Source organism: Pinus tabuliformis, chromosome 1_1 (genome assembly GCF_031772625.1).
Source record: "Pinus tabuliformis cultivar Carrire ecotype Pingquan chromosome 1_1, CPIR1, whole genome shotgun sequence".
Classification (NCBI taxonomy): domain Eukaryota; kingdom Viridiplantae; phylum Streptophyta; class Pinopsida; order Pinales; family Pinaceae; genus Pinus; species Pinus tabuliformis.
The window spans coordinates 612,793,987-612,814,569 of record NC_142297.1 but is presented as its reverse complement, the minus strand read 5'-3'; the positions used below and the strand labels follow the sequence as shown (position 1 = coordinate 612,814,569).

Below are 20,583 nucleotides of genomic sequence, written 5' to 3'. Positions count from 1 at the left end.
GATATAATGGAGCGGATCGAAGTATATCGAGCCACGGGAGCGAAGGTCTCCTCATAATCAACTCCCTCTACCTGTGAGAACCCTCTAGCCACAAACCTTGCTTTGAATTTCTCAATGCTGCCATCTGCAGCATGCTTTACCTTGTAAAGCCATCTGGAAGTAACCACGGATTTGCCCTCAGGCCTCGGCACCACCTCCCAAACATCATTCTTCATGATAGAAGAATACTCCTCCTGCATGGCCTCTCTCCAGACCTGCTGGCTAGCTGCCTCCTCATAGCTAGAAGGCTCAGAGTCAAGGATGCTGGTAACCATCGCCATATAGCTACAAAATCTCTCAGGTGGTCTACTCTCTCTGACCGGCCTCTTCGGCTCAGCAACAGATGTGGCATCTCTCAAGGTGTCCTGAAGCCACTTGGGCTTCCTCTTCCCTGAGCATGCTTCTCCCATAGGAGAATGAAACTCCTCCTCCTCATCCCCATCAGTAGCCTGAACTCCTGACTGTCTGTCTGCTGTCCTCCTGCCTGCACCTGAACCTGTAGAAGCTGAGGTACCGTGTGAACTGTCCATCAGTGGACTCCCTAGTGAACTGCTCTGTGAACTGCTCTGCATGCTGCCCGGAGCACCACCCCTCTGGCTCGGCGAGCCACTGCTCACTGATGGACCTGACATCCTCATAGATGTACCTCCGGATCCCTGCCCACTGGATCCCTGCGACTGACTCAACTGCTGCTGAGGGTCTGGCTGATCCAGATACTCTAACTCCCGTGACCTCCTAAAGGCCCTGTCCTCCTCGAACTTCACATCCCGTCTGACAACAACTTTCCTCTGTGCAGGAATGTAAATCCGAAAGGCCTTTGAGGTCTCACTGTAGCCCACAAAGATACCCTTCTCTGCGGTGGGCTCTAGTTTGGTCCTCTCCTCCTTGGGTATATAGGAGTATGTAATGCATCCAAGGATATGAAGATGACCAAGATCAGGCTTCTTCCCAAAGAAAGCCTCCTCCGGAGTCATGTGCCCCAAGGCACGATGCGGACTCCTGTTCTGCAAGTAAACAGCTGTGTTGCAGGCCTCTGCCCACAAGAACAATGGCAATCCCTGATCATATAACATGGCTTTGGCAGCCCCTATGATGGATCTGTTCTTCCTCTCCGCAACCCCGTTCTGCTGGGGGTTGTAAGGAACAGTGAACTCCCTCCTAATGCCTGCCTCTGCACAATAGTCAACAAACTCTCCAAGGGTGTACTCTCCTCCATTGTCCGACCTCAGGGACTTGATCTTTCGACCTGTCTGAGTCTCCACAAGAGCTCTGAACTCCTGAAACCGCTTGAAGACCTCACTCTTGGTCTTCAAGAAATAAATCCAGGTCCTCCTGGAGTGATCATCAATGAATAAGACATAGTACTCATATCCACTCAAGGAAACATGAGACATCCGACCGCTCACATCGGAATGAATCAAATCAAGTATCCCCGTCGCTCTGCTGTCACTGCTGGGAAAAGGGGATTTGGCAAACTTGCCCATCGCACAACCTCTGCAAGTATCATGGTGATCAGTACTGAAATCTGGCACACCTGTAGTGATCTCCCGCAATGTCCTCAAGGCTCCATGAGACATGTGCCCCATCCTGCGGTGCCAAATCTCACATAGCTCAGAACTGCTAGCTCTGCTGTCGGTACTACAGCTCAATGCCAAAGGGGGCTGGAATGCAAACTTGTACACCTTTGCATGGCGTACACCTATCACTCTAGCTGAATCAGCTGGAGAGCCCCTGGGATACATCAACACCTGTCCTTCCCTGAACAGTACCTCATATCCTCTGTCCTCCAACGCTGAGACGGATATGAGGTTCTTCCTCATCCCTGGCACATAAAGAACCTCTGACACCTTCAAGGGAGGTTTGGACTCCCTCTGAAATGTCACTGTCCCCACCCCGACTGCTCTAACAACTCTGTCATCACCGAGTACTACCTCAATATCAGTGCCACTCTCTGAAAGCTCTGAGAAGTACTCCCGGACTCCTGTCATGTGACGTGAAGCCCCACTGTCCACATACCAGATACCTGTAGATGCTCCGCTAATCGAGGGAAAAGCATGCTCCCTCTGAACCTGTGTGGCAGGTGATCCTGCACTAGAGGACTCACATGTAGTGAACGCAAACTCCCGGTCAAAACGACCTGCAAAGTCCTCAATCTCAGCTGACGCTGCCACATCCTGGGTCTTCCCCTTCTTCTTCTTCTTCTCCGGACACACAACTGCATAGTGTCCCATCTTCTGACAATTCCAACACTTCACTTTGGAATAGTCCTTTTGTGAGTTACCCTGTTTACCTTTACCTTTGCCTTTGCCTCCACCACCGCTTGTGGAAGCCTGCTTCTTCCCTTTGCCTTTCTTGCCTCCTGCCACCAGTGCTACGTCCTCATCCTGCTCAACTGGCTTGGCTGCCCCAAGCTGTCCTTTCCTGATCTCTGTCTGTATACAATCATCCCAAAACCTCTCCCATGTGGGAAGGGTCTCACGTGCACAAACCCCATCAGCAAAGTTCAACCATGAACGGGGGAGGCCATTCACTGCAATACGCACCAACTCAGTGGATGGAATGGCCTCTCCAATCGCTGCCAACTCATCTCTCACATTGGTGATCTTTGTGAGATATCCAGCTGCACTATCATTCCCCATCTTAATGTTCTTCAGCTTCTCCTTCAGGACCATCTTCCGGTTCTCATTGGTACTCTGGTAGAGATTGGACAATGCTGTCCACATCTCATGGGCATTGCTCTTTCCTCTCACATGAGGAATGCAATGGTCTTTGATTCCGTCTAGAATCAGCCTCTTACCCTTGTTGTTCTTTCTATTATAAGCTGCCAACTGAGTAGCATCAGTAGGCACAACAACAGGGTGCTGTGCTGTATGCACCATGATATCCCAGACTTCTGCCTCCTCAAAGATACTCTGCATTCTCTCCTTCCAAACGCTGTAATTTGTATGCCCATCCAACCTATCCTCCACCCTCAATCCCAATGACATCTTGCTGTCCTAAAACTGAAAAATAGCACTGCTGTGGTAAAGATAAACCTGCTGTTTATGAAAAATCAGCTTGCTGGAATTTTCTGAGTGAAAAAATCAGCAGCTGTATTTTTTCTCTTTTGCTGTCCCAAACTGCCCTTCAGCACTCAAGCTCTGATACCATGTAAAATTTTCTGTTTCCCACCCCGGTTTTCAGTTTCACCTTATTTCTCCCATATAGTTAAATGCCCATTCCCATAGCCATACATTTAACAGACTGAAAAAATAAATATTGCTGAAAACACAAATTCTGGAAATTTTTTTAGAGTGCTGGAAATTGCAGAAATAAAAAATCAGCAATTAAAACAGCCATAAAAACACATTTAAACTCAGTGATTTTTGGTCAACTTGACCCTGGAAAAACCCCCTACAACTCTTGGGGAAAATCAGTTTGAGAGCTCTTCTTTATTTCTGGAAAATGCCTTTTACAGAGAAAATATTTCAGCAAAAAATCAGCAAAACAGAAATTTTTCCAGCAAGCAAAACTTATCTGTTTTCAGCCCACACGACAATCTGAAAACTGCTGGAAGAGCTGTACGGACCGTACGGATGTACGGACTGTACGGACGTACGGACCGTACGGACTGTACGGACTGTACAGACGGCCGTACGGACTTGTACGGACAGCCCTCGAGAAAATTGCAGAAAATCGCCTCCTCGATATTCGTGCTGAAAAATAATTTTTTCACTGTTTTGCTCACTAAATCTGCCTTTTTCTGCTTGTTCTTTATGCTGTTCAGATTTGCTGAAATGCTGCCTTGGTGTGTGTGCCAAATTGCTGCCTCTTTCTCCTCCTTGTCCAGAAATCTCCCTTGCTCTCTTGCTCTCCTTCTCCCAATCTGCTCATGAAAGAATTGAATGATCTTTTCCACCTTTTCCTCCCTTAACCCAACCCTAAATGACTTTTGGGTGATCCCTAAATCCAATGGCTGAAATAGATTTAGATCAATGGCTGAGATTAAATGCTCATTTAAATCTCACTTTCTATTTTTTAATTCACCCACTTTAATAAAGACCCACTTAGTCATTTATTTCCAAAGTCACTTTTCCTTTCTAATTTTTCATTGACTTTATAAAGTCACTTTAAAATTAGACTTAGTAACTTTATCACTTAAAGTCACTTTCAAATTAGATTTAACTTTATAAAAATTATAAAGTTACTTTAGGAGAAAAATTAAATTCTTTTGGACACTTTTCCCTAGGCCAAAGATCAAAGCCTTAGGGAACCACCTGTCCTCCGGTACCAAATTTCAACAAGTGAGACCTTCCTTGAGAGAGAGTTGAGAGGCTGATCCTCTTACCCTACTGCAGGTCTGATTTCTTCGCACGTGTGGCTGATCTAGGGCTTGAAATAAACCCTTTTTGTTGCTCCTTTCCTTTGCTAGATGTGGGACCTCCTTCGCTTGAGATGGAGGGCTATTTGGGGTCTCTTCTTAGCCCAATCAAACTCTATCAAGTTGCTGCCTTTGTGGATCTGATGTGACTGGAGAACTTCCCTTCTTTCTTCGCACGTGTGACAGAATTAGACCCTAAAACGGTCCTCCCAAACTCGGTTTCTTTTTCCTCTTCTTCTCTGCCTTAGAATCACCTCAATGCTTCTTTTTCATACCTCTTTTTCGTCCTTCCTTCTTCGCTGATTTCAAAGATGAGGAGTGATGCTTTTGTGAGGTCGAACTGCCCTATATTTAGGAGTTTTGTCCCTCCTATTGGGCCGCCTTGAGCTAGTGAGGCCGACTTGACTTTAAGTGCACCAAAAATTCATTCTTTGAGCCGACTTGTCTTTGCTTTGGAGAATCAGCCTAAACATATTTTATTTGACTCTAATACATATGTTTACATAGTGTAACATGCCCACATGGGTATTCAACAATTGCATTGACTCTTTGACTTTCCTAGAAGCACTTAGACATGTGCTTGACCTATCAAATGGGCAAGAAACCCATTCTTGATAATGACAAAAATAATAATTCTTTTCTTTTACAAGTACAAAGATCAAAATTACATTTATGAAGACCGAACTGGTTACACTTTCTTCAACAAATGGGACTATGAAAGCAGAAGCATAGGTGAGATGGAAAGGAACTTTGAGTACAAGAAGATAGAGGACTTGAACAAGGTGAAGTTCACCATTACCAAGTTGGAAAGGCATGCTGCTATATGGTGGGATTTTTGTACAACATGAGTTAATCCGTCTGAACAAAGAAAAGATAAGGACTCAGAACAAGATGGTGTCCAAGTTGAGAGAAAAATATGCAACATAGAAATAACATATGTGAGGATACAGAGGAATTCTATCGAATTTCTACCTGCATAGGTCATCATGAGGATGAGAACTAAAAAGTCTTGGGGTGGGTGAATGGGCTGAAGTTTGTAGTGTAAGATGAGATGAGCCTCCACAAGATAGTATAGTTGAGGAAGCTTACTAATTAACATTAAGGGTAGAATATAAGTTAGCGTGCAAAAACAAGAGGAATGTTGGTAGAGGAAGAGGTGCCTGATGTAGCAGAAGAAATTCAGTGCTCTACATGGAGGATTTGTGTGAAGAGAAGGCTAATAAGTAAGAGGAAGGTCGTTGTAAAAGGCCTTTGGCAACTTGACCACTTTCAATGCTAGCTGTAAAAGGAAATTGCTCTTTATGACTTCCGTTAATGTTGAGAATATCCTTGACATCCACATTTCTTATATCACCAGTATGGCAGGAGCTAGGTGTTAAGTTATGGTATGTTCTATGCTTAGAGCAGTTTACTTATCTTTCTTATTATTATCCACAGATTAGCAATCACATGTACATTAAGTAAAGTGCAGATAGAATATTAAACGATCGACAGAAAACAAGCGAAGACAAGAGACACAAGATGTGGCGGCTAGTTAGGCACAAACCCCAATATGGGGAAACCCTTTGATCAAATCTTCTTTTATCTTCAATAATCCAGTAGAGAGAAATAGTACAAAAATCCGATTTATATCAGCAGCAGCAAACCCTGGATCAACCCTAAACTAGGGCAGTCAATATCTTGCAAACCGGCTGTCGGATCGCCTTGATTCCTTCACCAAAAAATGCGGCCTTCCAAAGAGGGTCAGGTTCACCTACTACGCAGTCCAGAGAGAGAGAATGATGTTCAACGCTCGTCAAACTTCCGATCTGCAGTTGCAGCCCTAAATTCTGTGTCCTTCCTTCCACACGTGTGAGAGAAGAGTCCTTTCTGCGCAGGAGAGAGAAGAGACTCTTTTCTGCGCAGGAGAGAGAGAGATGTGATGAGTGTGCAAATGAGGAGAATACTCCTTGTATTTATATGAAAAACGTTGGGGTTGAATAGATGCGACTGTTGGGCTTCTGAGCCTACATAAGTTGTTGGCCGACTTTGATAGTTAGTCCATAATCAAAATAAATTCATATCTCCATAAATACTTATAGGAATCGGATGATCTTTAGATCAATCCTACACCTCTCGACGAGAGGAATCTAGTAAAAATATTATCATGCATGAATAAGGTGACCCACATGAAGTTTGGCCCTAGTTGCCAATTTTAACACTCCCTCTCAACTAGGGAGAACTTCATCTGCAATCTATCGGACTGCCACTGCTGTCCATCCATCAAATGTACTGTCCTGTATGGCTTGACCGTTCTTGCTCTGCTTTGCTTTGCTCGAAGTATGAAGAAGAAGAAATGATCGAGGATGTATCATACCATCCTCCATTGAACCGAAGTCAGTCTCAGAGTGTGTACCACTCTCACTGGTCCCAGACTAGTCTCATTGATCCTAGATCAATGAAGGTCATCCTAGCATAGGGAATACGGTAGATACAACGATGCGTCCATTGGTACTACTATGGTCTCTATCCTCATTTCCCTACTCATTGATCAGATGAGAGGTACTTCCCATGAGTCCTAGACTGCATGGGTAGGATGCCTCGACAGGATAACTAATCATCCTGTCCACAGGAAAGCGAATCATCTTGTCCACAGGAGAGCGAATCGTCTTGTCGCACAAGAGAGTGAATCGTCCTGTCACACAAGAGAGCGAATCATCTTGTCCACAGGAGAGCGAATCATCCTGTCCACAAGAGAGCAAATCATCTTGTCCACAGGAGAGCGAATCATCCTGTCCCACAAGAGAGCGAATCATCTTGTCCACAGGAGAGCGAATCATCCTGTCCACAGGAGAGCGAATCATCCTGTTCCATAGTCGCCACGGGGTGTCACAGGGGAAGGTTGAACCCTTTACCCTGTACCAAGTGCACCAACGGGGGATGGTGAGTCACCCTGTGGTCATGTGTCGCTCCAAGAAGTACCTTGCGCCCCCCTGGAGCTCCCAGAGCTCAGTACATCATACTTGACCCTCATCGGAGGGTCTCTGAATGAAACCAAGTCGTTCTCGGAAAGTCAGGAATTTGACCTTTCTTAGGGACTTTGTCAGAATGTCGGCGACCTATTCATCTGTATCGATATGTTGGAGCCTTATTGCTCCTCGCTGCACCATATCTCGAATATAGTGGTACCTGATATCGATATGCTTGGAGCGATCATGAAATACGGGATTTTTTGATAAATGGATCCCGCTCTGGTTGTCACATAGAATCACGGTGGTATCCAATGTAAATCCAAATAGCTCACTGAAGAGCTTTTGCAACCAGATTTCCTCACAGGAGGCCATGCTAGCGGCAATATACTCTGCCTCGGCAGTGCTCAAAGCCACCGACTTCTGCTTCCTGCTCATCCAGGATATCGAAGCAGATCCCAAGGTGAAACAGCGCCCGAAAGTGCTCTTACAGTCCACCACACTGCCTGCCCAATCAACGTCAGTATATCCAAGTAGTTTCACATCTCCGACAGTGTATCTTAACCCATAAGTAATTGTGCCACGAAGATATCTCAACAGATTCTTAACACCAATCCAATGTATGTGGTGAGGTTCAACCATACGTTGACTGAACGTGTTGATTGCAAAGCATATGTCTGGACGGGAGTTCACTAAGAACATTAATGCTCCGACGAGTTGACGATACTCTGTGGTATTTCGTAAAACAGGTCCAACAACACTACTGCTTAACTTTTTGAAGTCAAGCTCCATTGGGGTAATTACGGGCTTGCAGTCCACCATACCGAATCTGTCCAATATCTTCACCACATATTTTCCCTGAGATAGGAAAATTTCCCTCGGCTTCTACCAAACTTCGAGTCCTAGGAAATAGTGCATCAGTCCTAGGTCCTTCATTTCAAATTTAGAAGCCAACTCCCTGTTACATTTGTGAATGAGAGGGTTTGCACCTGTTAGAAAGAGGTCGTCAACATATAGCACTAGTATGAGAGGTTTGTCATCTTCATCCTTGAAGTAAAGGTTGGGATCGGCTTCACTCCTAGTGAATCCCAACTTCATCAAGTAGCTATCGATCCTCTCATACCATTCTCGGGGTGCTTGCTTCAGCCCATAGAGGGCCTTCTTCAACTTGCACAGATGAGATTTTCGATCATAAATCTCTAATCCTTCGGGTTGCTCCATGTAGACCTCTTCTTTGATTGAATCATGCAAGAATGCGGTCTTAACATCCATCTGATGTAGTTTCCATCCTTGTGAAGCTGCAAGGGCAATGATTGAGCGACTAGTGGTATATCTAGCATCAATTGCAAATATCTTGTCATAGTCTATACCTTCCTTCTGGGAGAAGCCACAAGCGACAAAACGAACCTTATACTTTTCCGTACTTCCATCAGTTGCATGCTTTATCTTGTAAAGCCATTTAGAAGTGACAATTGTCTTGTCCAGGGGTCTGGGAACCACTTCCCAGACATCATTCTTCATAATAGACTCATATTCTTCGGTCATAGCATCCTTCCATACTTGATGCTTGACGACATCTGAGAATGATGAAGGCTTATTTTGAATGATCGTGCTCATGATGGTCAGGTATCCCTGATACCTGTTTGGTTTCTTACTTTCACGGAAGGTTCCTCGGGGTGCAACATGTCCTTCAACATCATCAAGTGTCCCCCTAAGCCATGAAGGCCTCTTCTTGGTAGAGGAAGGCTCAGGTGGAGGAGGATCAATAGGATCCATGGGTTCTTCCACATCTGGCATTGATTTATCATCTTTTTCTTTCGGTACCCTGGTGTTAGCTTCTTGAGAGCTCCTCACAGTAGGAAGATTGTTTACCTTGTTGAGAGCCATATATTCGTCAAAAGTGACATCATGACTAATCACGACTTCCCTTTGACCGGCTACATAGATTCTATAGCCCTTAGTATTTTCACTATAGCCCACGAAGATTCCTTTCTTTCCGGATGCACTCAATTTATTCCTTTTCTCTTTCGGCACATGAAAATATACAAGGCTTCCAAAAATTCTAAAATGAGATACATCAGGTTTTTTACCAGTGAACATTTCTTTAGGAGTTTTGGAACCCAATGCTTGATGGGGGCATCGGTTTTGTACATATACGGCGGTGTTTGCAGCTTCGGCCCATAGAAACTTCAGAAGTCTTTTGTCATGGAGCATAGCACGGACTGCTTCCACAATCGTACGGTGCTTCCTTTCTGCCACACCATTCTGTTCAGGAGTGTATGGTGTAATAGTCTTCCTCTTAATGCCAACCTCTTTACAAAAATCATGAAACTCATTAGATTCATATTCAGTCCCATTATCAGTCCTTAAGATCTTAATCTTCTTTTTGGTTTGATTCTCGATCAAGGCTTTGAAGTGTCGAAACCAGGAGAACACTTCATCCTTCTTTTTCAAGAAATATATCCAAGTCTTGCGAGAATAATCATCTGTAAAAATGAGGTAATATAAATATCCTCCCAAGGAGTTCACAGGCATCATACCAGATATGTTTGAGTGAACTAACTGCAATATATTGGAGGTCTTGCTTTGGCTTGAGGGGAATGGTCTCCTTTTTAGCTTTCCTTCAGCACATCCGGGACATACACCTTCTTGCTCTAATATGAACTTAGGCATTCCGGTCACCATTTTTCTTACATTAGGTAGAGCTTTATAATGAAGGTGAGCAAACCTCCGCTGCCATAGTTCGGACTGAAGAGATGTGTCACAAGACATGACACCTATCGGACTTCCTCCGACTTGATATAATGAATCAACTCGATACCCAAGAGTGAAAGCATCTTTAACATTGTTTTTCCAAGCACATACCTTGCCATCGCTGAAAGCCACTTTGTAGCCTTTGTCTTCCATTGCCGAAATGGACACCAGGTTCTTTTCGAGATCAAGTACAGATAATATTCATCCTGTTTATTGTCAATAGTGTTAGATTCATACTTGGAATTTCTTGCCTTCTTGAATGGTTGTCCTCTTCCTTGATTCCCAGCACTTCTTTTACCTCGGCCATTTGACCTACCATTTCTTTGATTGCCTTGAGAGGGATTTTGATCATCATCTTGGTGAGAGTTCCTTTTATCAGGACACTCCCTTGCATAATGACTTGGTTTATTGCAATGGTAACATCGTCCTTTTCCACCCTTTGGTCCAGTCTTCCTTTTGGATTTAGCCCTGGAATTGTTTCTTCTTTTAGCATGAGAAGGAAAGGCAGCCGGATGACCTTTAAGTGTGGGAATTTCTTCTTCTTCCATCCTAGCTTCTTCTTGAATGCATCTTGCCATTAATTCCTCAAATCCAGGAATTACATTATTGTTGAGGAGAGTAGTCCTGAATACATACCATTCAGATGGTATCCCTCTAAGAGTTGTGAGTGCCATTTCCCTGTCAGGAATTACTTCCCCGATAGATAGGAGATTGTTCTTGATCTTGGTGATTCTTAAGAAATATGCTTGCATATTTTCATCTTTGCCCTTCTTAATTTCCTTCAGCGTATTTCTAAGAAACATAACTTGATTTGCATCATTAACTTTAAATAAACTCACCAGTCTATTGTAGATTTCCTTGGAGGTGTTTAGCTTAGAAACATAGGCCACCAAGCGCTTGTCGATAGAGTCCCGGATGATCTTCTTTGCTTTGACTTCTCCGGATTTCCATTTGTTCTTGGTAGCAACAGGTGCATTTGATGGAGGCTCAACAATATTGCCTCTCACATGGTCCAACACACCTTGATCTTCTAAAGTCAGATCGAGAGACATCTTCTATCCGTGATAGTCAGATTTCTCATGGAGCTTGTCTTTGGCAGGGAAGAGTGTTGAGGAACCCGTAGTTCTTTTAGGATAGCCTTACCAATCTTTTCTTCGTTGATTGCTCTTGTTCTTGCTTGGGCTTTGTCTTCACCTCACCTCTGCTACCATGTTAAGTTATGGTATGTTCTATGCTTAGAGCAGTTTACTTATCTTCCTTATTATTATCCACATATTAGCAATCACATGTACATTAAGTAAAGTGCAGATAGAACATTAAATGATCGACAAAAAACAAGCCAAGACAAGAGACACAAGATGTGGCGGCTAGCCAGGGACAAACCCCAATATGGGGAAACCCTTTGATCAAATCTTCTTTTATCTTCAATAATTCAGTAGAGCGAAATAGTACAAAAATCTGATTTACAGTAGGAGCAACAAACCCTAGATCATCCCTATACTAGGGTAGTCAATATCTTGCAAACCGACTGTCGGATCGCGTTGATTCCTTCACCAAAAAATGCGGCCTTCCAAAGAGTGTCAGGTTCACCTACTGCGCAGTCCAGAGAGAGAGAATGATGGTCAATGCTGGTCAAACTTCCGATCTGCAGTTGCAATCCTAAATTCTGCATCCTTCCTTCCACACGTGTGAGAGAAGAGTCCTTTCTGCGCAGGAGAGAGAAGAGACTCTTTTCTGCGCAGGAGAGAGAGAGATGTGATGAGTGTGGAGTGTGCAAATGAGGAAAATACTCTTTGTATTTATATGCAAAACGTTGGGGTTGAATAGATGTGATTGTTGGGCTTCTGAGCCTACATAAGTTGATGGCCGACTTTGATAATTAGTCCATAATCAAAATAAGTTCATGTCTCCATAAATACTTATCGGAATCGGATGATCTTTAGATCAATCCTACACCTCTCGACGAGAGGAATCTAGTAAAAATATTATCATGCATGAATAAGGTGACCCACATGAAGTTTGGCCCTAGTTGCCAATTTTAACACTAACACATATGAAACTTTGGCACAGTGGTTGTTGGGGTTTGTAGAGTAACTTTTCCACTCTATGCTTCCTTGTGGATTTGCTATCTACTTTATTACTTGAGTTTCCATGAGTAAACTAAAAATATTGTTCATGCTTAGTTAGCAGTTGGACTGCCATTGATGAATTGATTTGAGTAGTTGGTTTTCTTTTTTGATTAGTTAGTAAAATCCATATAGTTTATTTTTCATTTTAATTACTGTGGCTGTTATAGATATTCAGACTTATCTGTCCTCCTTAGATTTTTAACTTGGAATTCTATGCTCCATGATATTTATAATTCATCTAGTGAGCGTTCACATTGAATTGGGAACTTAATTGCAGAGTCCGTTCAGAAGGATAAGACAAAGGATGTAGTCAGTACCAGCTACGGGCAGTCTTCAGGGAATATCCAGAATACCTCGTCCAGTTCCTTGAAACAGGTGCAATGCGATATGGTGAAAATACAACAGCAAGTTGCAAGTGTCTACATTCTTCAGAAATTAGAGTATATAATTAAATGTTTTTCACCTTATGTTGAAACATTGTTTCTGAATACATTAAGGATTGACACATGTCTGATCTGAATATGCAAGCACTATATTTTCATATCAATGAGTGTCAAAGCAAATACATTCTTAACAAAATTCTGTATCAAGACAGATGCAGGATAGTCTGATTATCACACACTTGTTGGTTACAACTAGTCTGTTTCATTTAAATTAGGAATACACAGATGACATTGAAGAAAAACTATATGACCGATGGTTTGCTCCCAAGAATCTACTGTCTTGCCTATATAGCCATGCTTCAATATATATTACGATAAATGCTGAGCTCAGAATTGTAGCCTTCTGTTTTTACTGTTTGGATTCTGGAATCACTTGGGATGATATCGGTGCCTTTTATGTAGAAGGTAGTTAGGTTCTGTTTGTGAATTGACTTCTAATGTTCTTGGTATTAGTTGTTCCTACTCATTTAAGAAAATTTCATATTTGGTGCGAGTATATGTGGTTGTTGATTCTTATTGTGAGTTACATCCAATATTATCAGAACTGGAATGATTCCAGCAAAATTGGCTGGTCCAACCAGTTACGGGCTGTACCTACCTGGTTGAAGGCTTTGAACTGGTAATGGCCGGTTCCTTGCCGAACTGCAATAAATACCAAAACTGTACAGTTTAGTATGGAACCATACAGCTGGCAATGGAGAACCTCTGACTACTTAAAAAAAATTCAATAAAATAAAATAGGTAAGAAATCTAGGACACTAGGCAATACGCTACTGCAGTAAGCAATACACTAACCAGATGAAACCCAGCCCAAATAGGGTGTCAAGCCTAGTCCCAGCCTGCACAATTTCCAGAGAAGTTCCACCTGACGAAAGGGGCAACAAACTTTCAGCCAGTGTTGAAAAAATTGCCATTGGCAAAAAATCGCAAGGATTCAGAAAACATCTTTTTGGAAACATTGGCGAAAAAATTGGCAAACCGCGACAAACATTATAAAATACAAAATATATTCATCTTTTCAAAATCGTGAAAAATAGGAAAAAATCATGATTTTTTCGGGCCAAAAAATTAGCTAGCTGAAAAAATCGCTATTTTTCAGCGATGTGCTGAAAAATCGATGATTTTATCAACACTGCTTTCAGCCTCTCACATGCTCCGACAATTAACTGACCCATACACCATAGAGAGGGGTGGGGTGGAGATGATGTCACATAATTTGAAAGAGCATTAGATCAATAGTAAATGCAGAGCAGACTGGGGTTGGTATCATGGGAGGATTTGCCATGGCAAGGAACCTTCAAGGCATCTGGCAATCCACTTTGTTGCCAAAATAAGTATTTGAGTTGTGACATCAATAAGACCGAGGCCACCTTCATCATGAGCCATAGCACACACCTCCCAAGAAATCATAAGAAGTCGTTTCTGACTGACATACTTAGACCAAAGGAGAACTGGCGGGTCGTGGATCTGTTCCAATTTCTTGAACCCTGCTTTTAGCAAGGCGGGCAAGGTGAGCTTTAGATGGAAGTCCCTGGTAAACAATAAGCCAAACAAAATCTTGGAATTTATAACTGAAGTGGAGCGACCAAACATTGTGCGACAGGCGAATACTGGGCCTTGCTTTAGTAAAGTGGGCTTTGGATGACAGCCCTTGGAAAGCAGCCAGCCGAGCAAAAACGTGCAACTAATAACTGAGGTGGAGCTACTAAGCATCATGCAACTGGTGAATCCAATGATCTTTTGGATTATAATTGATGCATCTAGCATTCAATTTGTCCTTAATTTTTTTATGCAATCTTTCTCTTTCCTATAACCTTTACCATTTCCACTGGCATTTTGGTCACTGATAATGAAAAACATTAAAAAATAGAAAATAGAGAATGCTGACACTAATTTCTTACAAATTAAGTTATAGATAGTTGGGGCCCATTTTGTAGTGATACCACATTTTCCAGTTTTTTTCCAAATTTGAAATTCATGAATGGTATTCCAATTTTTTTCCTGTCATATCTATATATACATGTGCATGTGTTTGACATATCTTCGTGTATGCTACTCTGATTTTCTAAAACTTTGTTGTATTGTTTGGATACCGTATCTATGTTTGTCCCCATATCCCTATCGGTGTAACTTAATTATGAGGAGTCAGATACATGTAACTGTTAATTGTGATGTCTACAAGGTTGGCTACTTGTTTTGTCAATGTCTTTCATGTAAGTAAGTAATCTTATCAATGTCCAACGAATGACCCCAAAAGTAGGTCAAGGGGACTGAAAAGTACACCCGGTATGATAATAGAGTATGAGTGCAAATGCAACTCCAAGGAAATGTAAAGAGTGCTAAAAAGAAATGCACACATATAATGCTAAAAAGAACTAGACACATATAGTGCTAAAAAGAAATACACACATATAGATAAAGTTAACATAGGGAGAAATCGATATCTACAATAAGGGAGTCTCTCAGTGTAAGTAACAAGGCCGCGAATCCAATGAAATCAAGGTTTTTGAGACCTAATGGTTGAGGGCGAGGGGGGTGAGCTAATTTATGGCTTGCATATGAAGTTTGTTGGAGCTATTGGAGGTGGGCATATTTGTACGATCCTTGGGGGGATTTAGGGGCTAGGGATACTCCTAACATTCGACACCAAAGGGAAGAAACTCTGAATAGATCTCTGGCTGCTCCTGTCGGAGATTGGAGTATGCGGATGAGTGAAAGGCCCCTGACTCTATATTTGTCTGGAATTGGTACCACAGGTCCTCGATGGATGTGTGGATTGATGTATGGGTCAGCATCTTCGAAGCAACCTCGATGATATACTCGGTGGAGGGGGTGGATGAGATATACATGGTCTCACAACTCTATAGTTGGGGGCACTATGAGACTTGGCTTGTTGCTTGTTGCTACAATTTGGCAGGACCACCTAAAAGTAGGAGATGAGCCTCCTATATGTCCTTGGATGGAGTTGATATTTGTGGCGAAAAATCTCCTTGATGAAAAGTGTTAGGCATCTCTGGTCCTGGTAGCAGATGAAAGTGGGAAGAGAGCCTCCTGACTCTCCTTATAGGCAATGATATTGTCCTCTGATCTCATAGTATATGGGGCACTAAAAATTGAGGTGCATCTTAATCTCCAGCTCTTGTAGGTGGCACGATTGGCAGACCTTATCAGATCGTGGTATATGGTGATTGTCTCCATCTAAAGTTGGTGTGACCCAACTCGACGTTGCCTTAGTGGGATCCTAAGTGACTGCATCCAATGCTTGTGAGTATGGGGGGCAAACGATGAGGCTATCTTGCAGCTCCAAAAAGTGCTCTAGGTAGAAGGACATCTTTGAGCCAACGCTCACTAAGGGGAATGTCCAAGTGACTTCAATGTATAATCTATAGATATCCTCTTTGATGGCCTAATTTCGTATTTGCCGATTTGGTAAGAGATACACTGGTTTATTAAGGGAGAATCTTAATAAAGGAAGGCGCTTTGGGGAGATGGTCATCGATTGAAGGAGCCGAGATGCCTCTGCGAACCATCCATGAGCACAACTTGAGGGGGTATCCGAGGTGATGGCCTCCCAAGAACAAAGTGTAAGATAGGGGTCTCTCTCTCTCTCTAGTAGAGTCTCTGTAAGCCTTGACTCGATGAAGGAAATAAACTAGTTGGAAAATGGCCTCAAGGCGAACTGGATGGATTTTGAACTTTGCCTAAATAATGGGCTGCAAAATTGTGCGTTTGTAGCAAATGATACATTGGAGAAGCAAGGTATGGAATCTTTCCATCATGGCCCAATCTGACTGTAGTAAACTGGGTCCCCAAATCTCAGAACAATAGAGGATGTAATATCCCTATTCCTAATCGCTTAAGAGGCATAAGACACAGTTTTGCTAGCCTAATAAAGTTCCCGTAGGCTAAGGCGTGGAAAAATTTAACTAAGGGAATGTGATTCACTTAGTAAAAACATTATAAATGTTAAAGTGGTGAAAAATGAGTCATATCCTAGGCTAATGAAAAGTCACCTTCAATTTATAAAGTGAAAAGTTCCTAAAATGACTTTATAAAATTAAAAAGGTAAAATGGTGGCAAAAGTGACCACTAAGTTATAAAAGGGGAAAAGTGAGGAGTCTCTCATTCTATCATTTTGCTATTTGAGAAAAAAGGGAATCTTGGAGAGCTTTGGAGAAGAGTTAAGGGTTTGAGAAACCCTAACCGCCATTGCTAGCTTCAATATTGAAACTATACACCTTAGTTGGTTTAGAGAGCCCAATCACTCAGATTTCACCATTGTGCTACCTATAAGACGAAGATTTGCATAAGATAATGGAGGTAAAAGGTGTTATCAATTGATTTTATCTTCTAATATTTGGTTTTCTACACAGCTATTTGCACATTGAGTTATTGAAGAAGGAAAGCCAAATCTAAGACACTTTTTTAGGGTGAAATACTACCATAAACATAGGTTGAGAAAGGATTGAGCTTAGTATTGTGAAGAGGTCGAGTTTGTTGGAAGTTTCAAGGTTGAGTTTCTCTGCTGAAAAGGATGAGTTTCCTTTGTTTCTTTTGCTGGCTGAGTCTATCATTTGTTGGGTCATGCTACTTCACAATATTGGTAGAGTATATCAATGTTTAAAGGTTGAGATTTATAGTTGTACAGGGGGTCGAGTTTCATTGTTGGAGGAGTTTGAACTCTCTCCTTGTTGTTGATTGTGTGTAACACTTGTTGGAGGTTGAGTTGGGCCTGTAAGAGGCCGTGTTTTCCTTGTTGGTTCAGGGTGTTGAGAGCCAAGTCTTCCTTCTATACAGGGCCAAGTTCCTTTTATTTGCTGGTTGAATGGGGTCATTATCAGTGGTTGAGTTTAAAGTTCTGGAGGAGGTCGAAATCAATCTTGCATGCTGTGCGTACTTGCCATCTAAAGCAGTGATGCGAAAATAAAGATTTTCAGTTTTCACCGATTTTATTGTCTGATTTTTTTTTCACCCTGCGAGTTTTTGAAATAATCGCGATAACAACCAAAAAATCGCGATTTGATGCATACTTATCGCTGGGCTAGTGGGCAGTGCGTTTATAAGATTAAAAAATGATTTTTTAAAATTCATTTGGATAGACAGTGACAACGACATGGTTTTGGAGTGACCTAGGAGAAAAACCTTGGTCGATTGGGAGCTGATTGGAGGAGAAAAACGGATTGAGAGCTAAGGAGGAGAAAAACGGATTGAGAGCTAAGGAGGAGAGGAATTTTCTCTAGCAAACTGGTATGGGCACCAAATTTTTGTGTTTTGTAACTTTGTTTTGGTTTTTTTTATGTTTTTGGTTGGGTTTGGAATCTGGATAACCCATTGTTTATCAAATATTTCAATGGGTTATCAAATATTTTTGAATTGATTTGATGGGGTTTTTGTTTGTTAAATTGTAAAAAATTCCATGTGTTTTGTCATGTTACTCATGTATGTAATTTTTTTTTAAATTTTTGTAACTTGTAATCCTTATTTTGCCATAGGTTCACCATTCAATTTCAAAGTTCAAACTTCATCTTACAAATTTAAAACTCAAGAGTCAAGAGTTCAACCAAGTTACAAACATGTCAAGGAAATTGGACCCTCTGTGGGAATTTGGTGAACTTGATGGAGGGTTTGATAGAATAAACTTGTCTTGCAAGTTGTGTGGGCAACATATGTTGGGGGGGTTTATAGATTGAAGTATCACCTTGCACAAATCCTTGGATTTGATGTAGGGCCTTGCAAAAATACAAATCCGGAAATCATCCGAAAAGCCATGAGATCATTGGAAAATTTAGAGCACAATAGAGAGGCCAAAGCAGAAATGAAGAAGCAACTAACAAAGACTGTGTTAGGCTCAGGTGAACAAGGAAGTGGCACTGGTTCTACTTCAGCATCAATATCTACAACCAACCCGGTAGCTGCCTCATCATTTTTTGTTCTTAGAACCACGCCTGGTTCACAACCATCTATCACTTCAATGCTTAAAAAAACTGAGAAAGAACAAGCTGACAAGTTGTTGGCCACATTTTTCCTTTGGAGTAATATTCCTTTCAACGTTGCAAGGAATAATCCATTTTTCCAGCCTGCTATTGTTGCTATTGCAACTGTTGGCTCAGGGTACAAAATCCCTTCTTATGATAACTTTAGAGGCCAGATTCTTCAAAATGAAAATGTTGACTGCACCAAAAGGTTAGAGGAGTTTAGGGCATCATGGGCACAAACAGGATGCACTGTGATGTCAGATGGTTGGACCGACCAAAAGGGGAGAACCCTTATAAACTTCTTGGTTAGTTGTCCCAAGGGGACAATGTTTATGAAATCTGTTGATGCATTTTCACATATCAAAGATGCAAAAACTTTATGTGATTTGCTGGATGTGTTTATTTTGGAGGTGGGTGCAGAACATGTTGTCCAAGTCATAATGGACAATGCTACAAATTATGTTGTTGCTGGCAGGATGCTTATGAAGAGGCATCCTATTCTATTTTGGACGCCTTGTGTTGCACATTGTATTGATTTGATATTGGAGGACATAGGAAAAATTTCCTTTGTCAAAGATATTGTTGAGTCATCAAAAAGCGTTACAAAATTTATATATAATCATACATCTGTGCTTAGCTTGATGAGAAAATTCACCAACAACAAAGAGTTGGTGCACCCTGCCATTACACGATTGCCACCAGTTTCATATCTCTTTAACCCCTTTTGAATTCTATGTGGGATGTGAAGAGAATGTTTCTTTCAGAGGAGTGGCGTGCTTTGACAATGAGCCGCAAACCAGAGGGAGAGGCCATATGCAGATTAGTTTCATGCCAGGAAAACTTCTGGGCAATGTTCCACCAAGACTCCGGGACGGGGAGATGCGGGTGCGAGGAGACGCTCAAGGGGGACGTGTGGGACTACCCTCAAATTTTAGGGAAATTTAGGGGGGACGGGGGGATGTCGTGGTATATATATATTTTTTTCCTTTTTAATATATATATATATATATATATATATATATATATATAGATATATATCAAATTCATATTCAATAATGAAAGCATAAATACAATGATACATACACAATTGAATTAAATAATGAAATACAATGATCCATACTCATCATCTTTACTAATACATAAATGATTCATCCATAAATCACAAGTTTCAATAATGAAATACTCAAATCCATATTCATTATTCATTATCCACCATTCTAGAATCTACATTGATTTAAAAACTAAATTCATCATTCATCATTCTAGATTCTAAATTGATTTAAAATTAGAATTCATCATTCATCATTCTAGAATCTAATTAGTACTAAGCAAAATAGACTATAATAGATACTGAAATCTGAATACTGGAATAGTAAATTGATATAACTAAAACTCAAAAACAGTGGAGTGATGAGTCTAAAAGTCACTCTAAATTACAAAGAGGGCTTGGTGCTCTTGATTAAATACTAATTCCACACCCTTGTACATGACAAAATGCAATGGAAACATTGCAATCCATCGAATCCTGAATTCCTGAAAAACTGTTAAGTCTACTGGATTTTGAGTGAGATCTAAAATTCTACTTTCTCCATATGAAATCTAATGAGGTCGGAACCACTCTCAAACATCCTGAGTCATTTCATGGTAATGTTAAAAATTTAAGTAAAAGGATGAAAATGAAAGATAAAGGAGAATGTCACTTTTACTTTAAGAATTTAACATTACCATGAATTGCATAGCATTAGTAGGGTAATATGGTCAAATACTAGGTTTTCCCTGTCATAACTCATTGTTTAAAAGCAAATTTAACAGGGTATGCATAGCCCATATTGAGGGGAGACGCCCAGGAGTCCCCCTTTTGGGGAGTTGCATCTCCCACACTGGGGAAACATCCCCCCTGCGTCTCCCCATGTCTCCCCAAAAGGGGGACGTGGG

General features: G+C 41.5%; 1 protein-coding gene across 3 annotated transcripts in view; it reads left to right on the top strand.

Annotated features, from left to right (window-relative positions):
* Positions 1 to 20,583, top strand: part of LOC149214773 (DNA primase) — a 344,533-nt gene that overhangs the window by 59,241 nt on the left and 264,709 nt on the right. For 2 of the 3 annotated variants that reach the window (XM_089390963.1, XM_089390965.1), the window contains one exon: positions 12,508 to 12,605. The exons of the other annotated variant lie outside the window; for it this stretch is intronic. In XM_089390963.1, the coding sequence (XP_089247089.1) occupies positions 12,508 to 12,605 (98 nt within the window). The remainder of the gene's footprint in view (positions 1 to 12,507; positions 12,606 to 20,583) is intronic. 3 annotated transcript variants of the gene reach the window in all.